General features: G+C 46.3%; 2 protein-coding genes across 2 annotated transcripts in view; both read left to right on the top strand.

Annotated features, from left to right (window-relative positions):
- Positions 1–1,792: 1,792 nt before the first annotated feature.
- Positions 1,793–12,095, top strand: LOC125762578 (proton channel OtopLc). Its single transcript, XM_049424848.1, has 9 exons — positions 1,793–2,712; positions 3,757–4,463; positions 6,500–7,201; positions 7,284–7,401; positions 7,473–7,578; positions 7,792–7,998; positions 8,080–8,240; positions 8,340–8,505; positions 8,585–12,095. Exons 2-9 carry the CDS (start codon positions 3,970–3,972, stop codon positions 9,547–9,549), a joined length of 2,919 nt encoding a protein of 972 aa, XP_049280805.1. The 5' UTR covers positions 1,793–2,712; positions 3,757–3,969; the 3' UTR covers positions 9,550–12,095.
- A 1,428-nt stretch (positions 12,096–13,523) lies between these two features.
- Positions 13,524–14,732, top strand: part of LOC125762542 (proton channel OtopLc-like) — a 31,510-nt gene continuing 30,301 nt past the window's right edge. The window contains exon 1 of the mRNA XM_049424757.1: positions 13,524–14,367. The gene's annotated coding sequence lies outside the window, so the exon portion shown is untranslated. The remainder of the gene's footprint in view (positions 14,368–14,732) is intronic.

Genomic DNA, 14,732 nt, shown 5'->3' with positions numbered 1-14,732 from the left:
CTGTTGAGTGCTCACCGTCTTCACGTCGTGTGCACTTGAAAGAGAAAGAGCGAGAGCGTGACCCGGTTGACATCTCGGCTTCAAGTGCATCCTTCTGTTAGCAGACGAGACAAATCACTCTCTTCAATTCAACCCATTCTTGGGAAGACTAACATCACCCGGATCTCTCCGCCGAGTGTGAGGAAGATGAACCGTCTTATCTGGATGTTTCATTGTTCCTTGGAAGTTGTCTCCGGGATGCTATTACGCCGCATAACACTTCAGAAAGCTGATAAAAATTGGGACTTATTGCGTTGCTACTGGTGACAGCTTAGTGAGGACGAAGCCTTATGCCGTGGATTGTTTATATCCGACGCAATTTATGTTTCGCTTTGAAAGGATAATACCATTATCACATCTCCCATAATCTTACCAACTGCTACGATGTCCTTTCCTTCCCTGGGGGGTAAATAAACTGCGTGCTTTGTTACACTTTGACACAGTCTGGAGAGGTTCTCCAGCTGGGTAATGACGCTCTGGATCTTTGGGTTTTGTTTTGTAATATTGCGTCGCCCTGTTTCCATACCTCCATGCTTCTTGGTGTGTGTTTATGAAATGCGGCACCGGGAAAATGTGGGCCAACGAGTTCGGGCTAGACACTGGAATCGCAATTTTTGGAACGAGTTTAAACGTTAGTCACGTCTGAGTCGGCGAATGCACTGTATATACAGTATGTCTTACCCACCCTAACGTACTCTCTTAGACGTAGTTGTCTTAGATGTTTAGCAGACGTTAAAAACAAAGCGAAATTGGGAAGCAATGTTTACACGACTGAACGCCTTTCCCTTGGCACAAAATCTCTTCCGGAATGTCGAAATAGCCGACGTATGGTGGTCTACATCTGGAAAGTGCCTTGAAGGTTTTTTTTTTTTGGGGGAAAATTGAAACGCCTTAGACGACGGCAATCGTAATACTAGGACGCTTCCCGCAAAGTAAAAGGGGAAAAATCACATTTTCACATGTGCGTGACACGCCTGTGACACGATGCGCAGTTTGTTCCCAGTGCGCTACTTCGGTACGCTTCAAAACCACCCAATTCCAAAGCTAAGCACCTCCACGTCAGAAGTTTATTGTGATGATTTATGATTCCCGCACCCTTTGCCACGATCGTTAATTCGATCGTTAATGTGTGTGAGTGTTTTTTTTTTGTGTGTGTTCTGTTGTTATTCATTTCTTCCTCCTAACACACTCGTGAGGTATCTCTTACAAACAACTGGCTGCGGGATGCTGGTTTGTCGGTAAATTTTGAATGACAGATGCGTTCAAGAATTTCGGCGCATTATTTAGGACTGGGGTTGTTGTGTGTTTGGAATACAACGCGGGCTTTGGCACGGGTTTGTGTTGATGCGCAAGTCACGCATTTTCCCTCATCCCCCTTTCCCCATCCGCTTCCTCCGCAGCCCAAAAAGGGAACAATAACGACACAACAAAAGCAAAACAATTCCGATGCGGGGTTTTTGAACATTCTCACAAATGTTCAATTTCTCAGCAAAACTACGCAACAACCAACAACAAAGAATTGTCTTTTTGTGTGTGTGCGCGCGCGCGCCTTTGTGTGCATGAAAGGAAAAACCGAAGGAAAAACTTGACACGAACGAAAAGGACATAAACAACATCTTTGCTGGAACTCGTCCGCGTAACGCGGATGAGGGAAAAACTGTCGCTTTTCACACGCGGCCCAACACGGGTGCTGCGTGTGTGCTCATGCATAAACATTTGCTTCGCCTCCCGTTCTACCGTTCGTGCATTATCATTCTCTCTCATTTATGCTAGCGTCCCGTATCCGCTCGTAACCCTCCTGCTAGTGAGCAAAGTGCTCGGAAAATGTGCTCGCAAAAACAAAATCACAAATTTTCCTACACACACAGCTTCCCTTGTTTTGCTTTACTCTCTACGTCCCGCTTTACACACACGCGCGCGCAAACGCGTGTTTTCAGGTGTTTTTCTTTTGTATTTTTTTTCTTCTTCCTCTTCCTGGTATCCTGGTGGATGGTGGAAAATTGTGAATGTACGAGACGGTGGAAAAACGGTTCGGGGGTTTTTTTTGCATTACTAGGGGGTTCGTTCAGGTGAAAAATTTCTAGTATAACCGGCGCCATTTTTATCTGTCTCTTTCTCGCTCTGCTGTTGAAATTATTCTTCCTGCCTTATGCTGTTCCGCGGCCATCCCGCTCTCGCACACAAATGCGTCAGAGTTCTATATATGTGTGTGTGCGTTAGTTCTGCTTTAGGGGTGTTTTCTGGTTGCGCTGGATGCACTTGGCTCTGCCGTGTTTGGCCGTACGGTAACGCACCACGGTACCGCTCAGTAACGATTTAGTACCCGTTTGCGCGCGTGACACGAACACGGGCAGGAGCAGCACAAATCTCTCGCCCAGTTGTGTGGTGCACTGTTCGCAAAGAGCGGCAGCCGAGCGAGAGCGTAGTGTGGCGTAGTTTTGTGGGAACCGTCGCCCTGCATCGGTACTCACCTTACGGCGTGCGTGCCTTATCGCGTGTCCTCCAGTAGCCGTGCCCCGTGGCTTGCCGAAAAACTGCCAGAGCCGACACTGCCAGTCAGTCCCGGTCCGGTACATTATCCGGGCGGTTTTTCCCGTATGGCCCGCAATCAACACGCCTCGATCAAATACAGCTCAAGCGAAGAATCAACCACGAAACGTGCGGCTGGGACAGGTGAAATAGCATACCGGAGGGAGTTGGGAAAGGGGGGCTCTTCCGTGTGGTCCAACCGTGGGTGACATCCTGCTCGGAGCACTTTTTGGTGAAGCTTTACAGACATATAGGGTGTGTAGGTGTGCGAGACTTTAAGTTGTAGAGGATGCTTCACACCTTAGTGGCGAATAAACTCCCAGGAAGGTGTTCCAATTTCTGGATTTTCCAGCCCTGATTGTGAACCACCGAAAAGCAATAACAAATAGAACATGAAAGTGAAAGTGTAAGTGAAAGTAATCGTCCTTAAAAGGAGTCCAGCGAAGAAAAAAAGAAAAAAATTGGACAACGTTGAAATTGGTTGTGATTTTAGCTTCCCGGAAATGCCTGGGAAATTTCGTCTTCATCTTTTTGGGGCGGTAACTCTTGCTCACTTTCTCTCTCTCTCTCTCTCGCTCCGCGCATCTTCAATCTCCAGTGTGGTGGAATTTTGTTCATTGACATCCTGTGATTCTACTCTTGCGCCAGGAAACACCCTTCCACACACAGCTTACTCTGTAGCAACCGTGTACTACCGGGTTTGTTACTACGAAAGAGTATTTTTTGTGTACTTTTTTTAACCATTTTGAGGTAGTCAGAAACAGAAGTTAGATTGAAATACACTAACAACAGTTGATGGAATTTTTTTTTGGGAAAGAATTCTGTTTTGGAAAAGGCTGATGTTCATGACATCCTATTTCTTGGACTTGTTGTGTCCATTTTCTTTTTTTTTGTTTTGATGAATGGAAAAACCGGCCCCTGAGGGTAAGCAAATTGAATAGTAGATGAAACTGCACTCAAACACCGGAAGGTGGCAGGATATTGCACTTAGTGGCGTCAAATAGACTTTCACATCCCCGACAGGGGTTGGAAGATGGGAAAGCAATTTCTCCACTCCAAAGTGCACAGTGGATGTAAGGATCCGGTGGGATTGAAAGGAAAAATAATAAAATCAACACACGTACACATATACAGCCACAGTAAATAATTGATTCATTTTGATCAAATATTCCCGTTTCGGCGTTACAGTGAGCCTGTGGAGTGTCTAGGGCGCAGTAGAAAGTGAGAGTGAAAGAAGAAGAAAAAAATCCCATTTCCCGTGTGCCAATGTTACGTTAAGCCGTGTGTATTCCACCAGTTTTGTGCGTGTGTGTGTGTGTGTGCCGTACCAGTGTTGGTTTTTGGGGGTAGGGGATATTTTTCAGCACTAGCACGCAAACACCAGCAAAAACCCACCCAAGGATGGACAGTTCGCCGGACCTGTCGCTTAAGTTGCGGCGCGGGTCGAGCGATTCGCGCGAATCGTTCTACATGGACTTTGCCCAGGGCATCGACTCCGACATCGAGGACGTGGTAACGATGACGTCCGGTGGGGCTGGCGGTGTACCATCGCCTTGCTCACTGCCACCCGCGAGCCTGCCGGAAGTGGTGACGGTACAGCCGACTGCCGCGGGCGCCACCAACAACCAGACCGGCATCATCCTGGAGGAGGAAGATCCACTCATCGAGGAGGAGGAGGAGGAGGAGGAGGTGGAAGAGGAGGAGAAGATAAGGGAAGAGATGCGAGAGGTGATGGCAGTAAAGGAGGACCCAATATCAAGGCCGGATGCCGTGACCAACCTGCCGGATGAGAGTGGAATGTACGAGTTGCCACCGATTTCTTCCTTCCCTTCGCCGCTTCATACACCCGCCAGTCTGCTCGTACCATTGCCCGCGCTGGAGATTGACATCGAAAGGTAAGTACACTACTTGTATGCACTTATCAATCTATCCCCGTGATGGGAAGGAAGGAGGAGAAAGAGCGGGCGATCGAGCCAATCGTGCAAACATTATTACGTCGGTCTTCCCGTAATGGGATGAGCCATATGATTATATGAGCCGGATTCATATGAAGACAATTGCTCTCAATTGCACTAAATGTGTAGTGACAATTTGGTCAGTGACATCCCCAACAGCTGTATGCGGTTATCACATCATGCTGCTGCTGCATCGTCACTAGGGCAAGAATTTATAGAAAAATTGCAGCTCAAGCTGAAAAGCATTTTTTTTCGTAAGACAAAGTTTAGTTTGATGCCCAATATTCAGAAGTAAGTTCCAGATTTTCATTAGACCAACTCCTGGACGAGTTTGGTGAGGAAATATATATATCGCCCAGAAGAACCCAGGTTTTCTCCCCAAAATGCATCGAGGTGTGCACTCCAAAACCTAACACCCAGACATGCGAACAAATATGCAAACGAAGGTATTAAAACTTTTAATTGGCTTAAAACTCTAAATGGGAAGCACGTCCTCACCGACAAAAAAAAGGTAAAGAACTCCATGCAGCGTCCATTAGTAGGATTATGTTCCAGGTTTCCAGTGTTTGTGCAGTGCAGTCTTGGTGCATACTCAACCGTTTTGAGTATCGTCTCGACAGAGTTAGGACACAGCAAAGCAACAGGTACGTCCTTACGAACGTATCCTGCCAACACCTGCGGGATTAATCGCGCATCAAAATCAAACATCAAACACACTTACGCTAACACATTCTAGCGATACCGGGGACACTCGTCTTACTAATGGACCGATTGCCGGTACCAGGAGGTATCGCGACAAGCATTTAGATAATTGAATCGGATACGTTTCACCACCAGTGAACGAATGGACGATGTCTAGCGGGCTCGCCCGAAATCGGGCGCATTACTCTCGCTAATTGATTCGTGTTTCTTTTCGCAATTGTATAGGAAAATAAGCCAAACCCAAGAACCAGTGCGTCTAATGACGCACTTTTGTATTGTAGATGGACACATTGCATAACTCGCATTCTCAACTGCTCGCATCCGGATTGGATTGATTCCCGTTCGCATTCGCGTAGGGAGTGAGTGAGAAAGAAACAGAGAGAGAGAATGAGGGAACAGTAATAGTACGGTTTCGGTGATCACCATATGGTGCCCACGCTTAGAGCCGCTGTCCGCTTTTATAGAATAATTGCCCCCCAGCTATAGGCAGCAGGTGATAGCAGATGAGTTGATGTACGATGCTCACTGCTGGCGCTGGAACTGTGAAGGGTGTCGATAGTGGGTTCAAGTGAATGCGCTGATTCGCTGTTAGCACAGCACAATGAAAATGTCAGGATGTCAGATTTTGGGCGCCATTAAACATGCGAACAGCTGTGGAGCACTTGGCGGGAGGGGTTGCCGAGTGTCCATAGAGATATAAATTTGATATTGGGTCCCGAGGTCGCACCAATGTGTGTGTGTGTGCCGTTGTAAACCAATGGACGGACCAATGTCCGAGTGGCAAGATTAGCAAGTCTCTGTTCCCGGGAGGGGCGCAACAATTTGGGATTGAAAATAAAAATTAATTTATACGGCCTGGCAAAAGATTCCTGCTGGATGATGATCCGCCGGTTGGAGTTCTTTTTCTTCTGCGCTGCACTTCAAAAGAGAGGCGGAGTACACTGCCCTGTATGCTAATCGTGATGGGACTCCATTAGTGACAGACCATTTACATCCTTTTTGGATGTTGCTGTCGAATCTGCGCCATTGAAAAGACGTCCGACTGTCAATCTGCAATTGGTAGCGTCCGGTGACGGTTGTGTAGCTTGGTGCTTGGTTTTTGGTGCCCATTTGGTGATAGTGGATACCGTTGGGAACCATGCTCCAGCTGGTACAACTTCGTAGTACATCACGGTCAAAACCGTGCGTTGCGTCGTCTTGGTACATTTGGTCTAACCTTGAAGACCTTGAAGATAATAGTGTCCTACACCTTCTTTTTTTTCTTTCAACTCCAGGGATTCGGGATTACCACCGCAACCGATCATGCCATCACCTTCGGTACCTCAGAATGCCATTGTATCGCCGGAAACGTTCAGCACACATACATCACCGGCACCATCACTACACCAGCTACCGATCGGTCGCCCAATAAGTCCGCCTCAACCACCACCCTGTTACGAGCCCCCACCTCCACCTCCACCATTGCATCCTCCAGCGGTGTTAACCACCGGGGCGGACTATCCTTCGCTATCCTCCGTGCAGGAACTCGGCACGACCGATGGTGACGGTTCGCGTAACGGCTCATCGTTGGGCATGCAGAGCAAAACACCGACTCAGCACGGTTCCTCCTCCACGTCGTCCTCAGCCGCGTTCCAACCGCGCACACTCCACACACCAACGTCAAGTGCCAAAGCGATCGGAACGGTACCGAGCGTACCAGCGCCCTTGCACGTACCCTTACCCCTGTCCGGATCGGGCACGGTATCCGGCGCGGCCGACTCCGTACACTCCGCACATCGGCCACCACATCGTCTGTCGCAGCAGTCGTTAGCGACACCGGCTAGTGGTGCGGCTAGTCAAACCACCACCACCCATCAGCACCTGTCCGTGCTGTATCACTCGCACCATCACCATCTTCATCCGATCCTGACCACGAATCGGCGCCCATCGCGACTCCCCGAACCGGTCTACTATCCGCCACCGCGCGAAGTGAAGCCGTAAGTGACCGGAGTGTCACCAGACACCTGTGCATTTGTGCTTAATGCTGCTGCCTTTTTCCACCTCTCGTTCTTTTTGCAGTGGTGAAGCCCTCGCGACCACACTGTCCGCCCTGTACGGTAAGCTGCTCGTCGTTATGGGTATCGCTTTCCCGATGGCGGAAGTCATCTCCACCTACATTCCACCTTCCTTCTACGAGGTAAGTGTATAGGACGCCCTGTAGGAGATGAGCACGTCGCAGGATAGTGATTGGTTTGCTTTTCGTTACAGGGCTTCTATCTATATCTGTACATCGGCAGTATGGTGTTTCTGCTGTTTATGTACACGACGCTACTCTGGGGCAAGCCTAAAATGCCACCTGTGTCACCGGTTAAGAGTAAGTAGTAGCTGTGCCCAATTCAAGTAGTACATCTGTTGTTACTAACACCTCTCTCTCTCTCTCTCTCTCTCTCTCTCTCTCTCTCTCTCTCTCTCGCTCTCTCTGTCTCTCTCTCTGTCTCTCTCTGTCTCTCTCTCTGTCTCTCTCTCTGCCTCTCTCTCTCTCTGTCTCTTTCTCTCTCTCTCTCTCTGTCTTCACTTACTTCGCCAGAGCAAACGATTGCCAGCACGAAGAAGGTGATGCACCGCACCAGTACCACCTGCTCGACGGACAGTGGCGAACAGTCGGACAGTGAGGATGAAACGATTAGCTCCAGCCCGAAGATACCGGTACAGGCGCGGCGGATGTCACTGTCGGCTGGTGCTGCCTCACGGCTGCAACACTTCGGCAGCTTCTATTTGCGAATGGGCGCGGTCGGTATGTATCGGTGAAGCGGCCGAGAAATTGCCATAGAACGAGTCACTTTATACGCCCTTCCCGTCTTATTCGTTCCGACAGCGTTCGGTATCGGTAGCATGATCTACTCCGGATTGGAATTCGGGCAGTACTTTGAGCTGGAGCGCAACACCAAGTGCCACAACGTGCTGCTCGCACTAACGCCGGCCACCCGTATGGCCTTCATCTTCATACAGATGTATTTCATTTTTCTAAACAACGAGGTAAGCTAAGGTTTATTTTGAGCGGCCGTGATCGAATCGTCGAATCGTGGTTGATGGTTAATAATTTGTCTTGTTCTCGTCTTGTTTTCCTTCCGTCAGCAAATCAAGGTGTACCGGCATAAGATTGTGGCACGGTTCGGCCTGATGCATATGATCGGTACCAACCTGTCTGTCTGGTTTTCGGTGTTGATACAGGAAACGAAGCACGAAATATTGACATTTTACAATCCAGAAAATCGTACTCTGCGCATTTCACACCGTTTGGGTAAGAGTAAGAGGCTATTAGAGGATGTAAAATAAGAGACATTTATTAATGTTTTTTTCCTGCACATCTTCCAAACTAGGTAACAAGATGATACCCCATCCGGTGGAGACGGTAGCACATTTGCGAGTTGCTCGTGGTTTAAAGGGTCCCCACAATATCTTCGAATGCCGTCGGTCAAACATAATCGGTACGCTGGTGCAGGACGCATCACCATTCCTGTTCCCCTGCACCATCGAGTACTCGCTGATCTGTGCCGCCATCTTGTATGTGATGTGGCGTAGCATTAGCAGACCGCAGAACGAGCAACCTCAGCGGCAGGAAAGTTTACATCCGCTCAAGCGTTCGCCCCATCACTATTCGGTGGATTGCGCCGGTGCTCACAAGGGTCTGTTTATCGGTATCCTCATCCTGGTGCTGACGATCATCTCGCTCATCCTGTTCTTCGTGCTGATATCCCGGCCCGAGTTTGTTAGTCTCGCAGTAACCGAGGTTAATATATGTGAGCTGACGCTGTACGGTACGACGACGGCAGCTACACTGATCGGGATGTTTCAGGTGCGGCACATGCAGTACGATGCATTCCGGAGCTTCAGCCTGGACGACATTCTGCTGGTCGGTGGACAAACCGGTTCCTTCCTGTACAGCACATTCACGGTAATAGGAGGACATTTTACGATGCGACGCGATACGGTGCTGGTGTTGATTACCGCACTTGCATCGCTTGTTGAGACCGCCTGTCAGACGATGTTCATCCTCGATGCGAGTCGCCGTTCGGCCGCCACTCAGGAACACATCCGGAAGAAACCGGGCCGTGAGATAGTGACCTTTCTCCTGGTGAGCAATCTAGCGATGTGGGCAATCAACACGCTGGAGAAGAGCCGGGCCGAATCGCACCCGATACAGCTGCACTTTTACGGACTCTGGGCGTGGACGATCATCACGCACGTCTCGATGCCGCTCGCTATCTTCTATCGCTTCCACAGCACGGTGTGTCTGTGCGAGATCTGGAAGCGGGCGTACAAGATGAAGCCGGCGTACATGTAGGGTCGTGCGAGTGCTTGGCCCTGTCCGGCACGCGTGTCGAGGATATGTGCCAGGCGTACGGATGAGCCAGCTGTGGTAGAAACGGTTAGCTGCAGTGCTGCACAACCCGTCACACCGACGTCCGCTAGTGTCCGGCAAGAAGATCCAGCTGCAATCGATCTGAATGCGTATCTTCGTGTCTAGAACTCTGTGGCTATGGAGATTTCTTTTTATATATGCATGTACACGCACCTTACTCAACATGCGAGTTTTAAGGATGTCCTCCAAGGAAATAGGAGCAACAAAAATGGAAAAGCACAACTCTTGAATCGCACACCAAAGATTCATCGGATCGTCGTACGCTGCTGGTTGAGGAGATGTTTTGTTTCCATCTCTATTTCTTAACGTATAGCTGGAAACTGTTGGTCAAGTGTCAAGAGAATGTTTGCAGGAACTGATGACACCGGATTGTATGTGGTGCAACACACAGACAGACCCCACCGACGATTCTTCCACATCGTAAGCCAGAGAAGAGAAAAAAAGAAAATCACAAAATTTTTGTACTACACCGTACTACACGTGACCTGCGAGTTGTACATCGCAGATGCTCGCCAAAGCATCAAAAATCAGACCATAGTTTTTTCTTGGAGCGGATTGGGGTGAAAAGTGGGTAGTCGATTTTTTAGATACATTTTGTTCACGCCAGGTGTTTTTTGGAAGGGAATCTTTTTTATATACACATATATATATATAAATATATCGAATCGTAGCAGCTAGCAGTAGGATAGGGTATAGTTGATACCGCTCAACGTAGTACACGAGCGGCATCCTGTAGCTGTGTGCAGCTGTATGCAGGTGTATGGCGAACGTCCAGTATGTCGGAAACGGTAAGCGTCCAAATGTATGTTACTATCTCAACTCTATCTCCTGTCGAGCCGGTCTGTAATATCCGCGTGCGTATCGTGTAGAACAGCAGCTATATCGCAGAGATACTATCAGAACCGTCGCAACCGTCTATATAAATGTCCGGTGCCAAAAAACGCGCAACATAGCACAACATTTGTGTTCGTTCGTGTACGCCAAAGTGAATCAAAACCAAAAAAAGGAACAACAAAACATAACTCAACTCAGTGTCAATGCAAATCAAAACAAAATGTAACAATTAATCAACTATAGATATAGGCTGGATAAGGAAGATAACCAGTGGTAAAGCTATTATAACTTCCTGCCGAGTAAGCGAGCACTTTTTTGTGTTTTTTTTTAAAGGCGTGATTTTAGGGCGCAAAACGAAGAAACACTTTTAATCGTTTATTTATAAACGGAATCGCACCTAGCGCAAAAAGGGCCAGTACTGTGGCGAAATCAAACAGCGAATGGTTTTGGGGGGGGAGTTTTTTTTAATGTTTTTATTTTTGCGAAAGTGTTTCGGTAGTACCTTGCATCCTCGTCGTCACCGGGTGAAGTATTTCCATTGATGGACAAACGCATCGATTCTTCCCCTTTAACGAAAAAAAAAAACACAAAAACCCCACATGTGCTCGATCGATCGTTAGATGCGTGGCGTTGGTAAAGGGTAGGATCTAAGAATATCGGAAATCCCGATCCCGGTACCGCGAAGTTAGGCTTCAGTTTTTGTTACGCTCTTTTTGTGTGTCCCCCTTTTTTGCCGGGTGGTCTTATTGTTGTTGTTGGGGACGAACAAATCACACCGGAAAAAGAAAAACACAACAAACAGGGCGCACACAGGAGACAGATGTGTCTCTGGTTTGGGAAAATGCGGAAATTCTTCTGTGCTGACATCATCCCGACAAGCGTTTGTTTTTGGTTCTGTTGTTGGTGGTTGGGGTTTTCGTTGTCACCTACATTATTGGTAGAGTTAAGGACAGGTTCCGATTTCTTTGCTTTTACGATTTTTTTTCGTTTGTTTTTTTTTTATTTCGGGGTAGTTATTCAAGGAAATATAGTACCTTTACACCCTGCATCATAGCTCTGGGCCGGGATATTATGACTAGTTGTAGACGGATAAAAAAAAACGCTTATTTACGTACGTAGAGCATTCTGATCCTGAAGGTACATTCTCTTCCTCATCTGCATAGCCAAAAAAAAAAATCCAGCAAAATCGCATACTCTCATGTACACGCCTCTCCTATTAACCTCTTTATAGCTATTAATCGTTGTATATGCTCCAAACAAAAAAAAAAGAAAACCATAATTAGCCGGCATATGTTCGTGTTTGATTTTGTTTGCCAAAACCGTTTCATTACGGGCGACAAAAAAAGAACCGTATCTAGCCGTATTCTCATTCTCATGCTAATCTAATCTGTCACGCTCACTGTTTTTTGCGATCGTATAGGTACCCGACAAACGAAATTCTGACACACTCAATCAAACACAACTCCTCCATTTAGCAAGTAGGTAAGATTAAGCGTGTAGGAAACGAAGCTGTTAAAGTGTTTTTTAATTCCGTTTTTGATTCTTCAAAAATTTATTACCTCCCTCTCGCTTTTACGAAGACAAAGAGAATAAAGAAAAAAAAAACAACCACACAGAAAACATGCAACAAATGACATTAAGAAAAAGGAAACGACACTCTAATTAAAAGAGATAAGAGAGAGAGAGAGTGGAGGAAGCTGTTCCGTTTGGTTGCAGTGTCGATCCGTTACAATGGCAACAATCTATTATAACTTGTTTGTTACATATTACAAGCATATTATTCGCGTGCGCGTGCAAAGTATTGGGGAACAATGAAAACAATTCTGCTAAGTTGTGCCATTTATAATGCATTTTTTTTTCAAATTATATTTTATAGAAACTCACCCCTGCTTTTATCCCGCGAGAGGGAAAGGAGACGGGGACGAGAGATGGTTAGCGTTAGGAAAGTGTTTCCGAAAGAAAGAAAGAAAAAAAATCACAAACCGATTCAAGTGGAATCGGATGTTTAGGCTTCGATGTTCTTTTATCTATGTATACTATGCGTATGTTACTGGGATACTTTTTAACACAGAAAAAAAACACACACAAAAGAACAGCCATGTTCCGGTAGAAAATATTATCGAATAACAAAAAATAAAATAAAATAAAAACGAAATAAATAAAAGTCTATACAAACTCAACGACGGCCATTCGGGATTTACAAATAAACAGACAAAACTTATCGTACTAAAAGTGTCTAAGAGTTTTATCCTTTTTTTTTTGCTCCGAACTTTGCCCATTGAAGGGTTTATACATATTGTAATCCTCTTTTCTTGGATATTAGGTTGAAATTTGAGATCTCTACTCTGGATGACAAAAAAAAGTGGGTGTGTAAGGGAAGAGAGGAGTTAGGCTTATATTTAGACCAGAAGTATCCATAACAAAAGACTATTGAACAAGTACACAAATCAAACCTCGTTATATTTGATTGTTAGCGCTCAAGTTTCAGGGAAAGGCTTTTGCATTGGACAGAAGCTTGTTTGCGGAAAGCACTTGTGTGTGTGTGATAACGCATTTAGGGCAAATGTACTCATGGAACTCACTGTACATCGTTCTACTGAGGAAGTCTATCACGAGAATAATGGATAGTAATGCGCCGGCGTTAGAAATCCTTATCGTTTCTTGGGAACTTCCACTAGAAAATGGGACATTCTGTTTGGGAGCTTCAGTCGGCTATAACAAGAGTGAGTTCAGAGTTATTTGCTAGTTGAGCGATGTTGCTCCAGCACATCCTCCAAGGGAATTCTGAGATGATATATTCGTTTGCTCAGTAACTGCAGTCTTTAAGCTCGGTAGAAATAGAAGGAATTGATGTTAACTTTAGGAGTCAATCAACATTTTCCAAAAATCCTGGAAAATTGAAATACATCTCATTTCCCCTTATTTCTCCACTCCACTTTCAGTAAAAAATGAAACTTATTGAGATATTGAGAGAGAGTGAGCATAGAAGAGCATACTTTGGAACCCACAGCATCAACTGGGTCAATCCTCTATCCCTCTACCCAGGATGAGTTCTGCAGGCAAGAACTCGAAACAGCACATTGTAAAAAAGCTTGTCTTACAGCATCCTTGTCTTTGGTTCTTTTGCGTGTAGGGGGACACAACGCTGTTCCCGTTGGTTTGTAGGGGATCGAGGTCATATGATCCCTTCGCAGCCACTCGCATGCCGATCCCGAACCTAAAGCGCACGCACACACGCACACACATCAACGTAGGCGACTCCCATACATGAAGTTCGTCACCTGCGTGGGCTTTCCAGTATCACGATGTTGATGCGCTGTTGCATCGTTTATCGGGTTTTGTTCACGTGGTAAAACCGAACAGTGTTGACACAGTGGCGGGTAAACTGCATCGGAAGCAGTAGTATACCCGGTTCGTGGTACGCGTGCGGTCAATACCTTTGAGAAACTGGCCGAAAAACCTGCCCCACACGCAAGAAGATGTCATCCGCTAACGCCCGGTTGTTGGACACTGCTGCATTAGACATCATCCGCCGCGACCAGTGATACCGAAGTTCCAGCCCTTTGACGTGCGTGTGTGTGTGTGTGTGTGTTTGTGCTTAGAGCTAGTGGTTAAATAGACAATCCTCTTAGTGTAACGAAACCCAAATAAACGTAGCTAGGCCCAATTTCTATTACGGGTATTTCCTTGAACATATTGTAAGATTAGCGTACTATTGCGAGATCTAGAGTGCCTCTCGAATTGCTATTCTACCATTAGCGTACACTGTAGTTATCTTCTTTTTATTGAGAAAGCAATCCACCTATGATGCGAAACAACTTTACCGTGTGATACAAATTTAAGACAAATATAGCTAGCTAACGCATTCAGTGGAAAACGCATCAGCAACTCAGCACATCAGCATCCGTAAGTCATCCCTTCAGATATTGTTGTCATCTTCGTCTGTCAAGTACATTTCACCTTAATAAGCTTCTCCCACGACTCTTCTTTCCTCGTCTGTCTAACTTTTTATTTTCTATGGATGTTTCTACCTATCTGGATGCTCTTCAAAACTTGCAACTTCCTGGATAAAATCCTTCAATTTAGTTCGTCTACTTTACAAACCTCAACAATCCAATATATCAACCAAAAATTTCTTCCCATATCGAAGATAGTCTACATGTGCAGTATTGATTTTGTTCTGTTTTGAAGTCGGTTGCGCATTCGAGATTTGAACCGGATCGCACATTACCACCAGTCGGCGATCCTTGGCTATTGCTTCTCGCTCGATG

The sequence above is a fragment of the Anopheles funestus genome, chromosome X, assembly GCF_943734845.2.
Source record: "Anopheles funestus chromosome X, idAnoFuneDA-416_04, whole genome shotgun sequence".
NCBI lineage: Eukaryota > Metazoa > Arthropoda > Insecta > Diptera > Culicidae > Anopheles > Anopheles funestus.
This window is presented reverse-complemented; position numbering and strand designations above follow the sequence as displayed.

Excerpts from the sequence above, each read along its gene's own strand:
- LOC125762578 (XM_049424848.1), top strand. The coding sequence starts at position 3,970 with ATGGACAGTTCGCCGGACCTGTCGCTTAAGTTGCGGCGCGGGTCGAGC. Across the intron at positions 7,202-7,283 it reads CCACCGCGCGAAGTGAAGCC|TGGTGAAGCCCTCGCGACCA; the intron begins GTAAGTGACCGG and ends TTCTTTTTGCAG. Across the intron at positions 7,402-7,472 it reads TTCCACCTTCCTTCTACGAG|GGCTTCTATCTATATCTGTA; the intron begins GTAAGTGTATAG and ends TTTTCGTTACAG.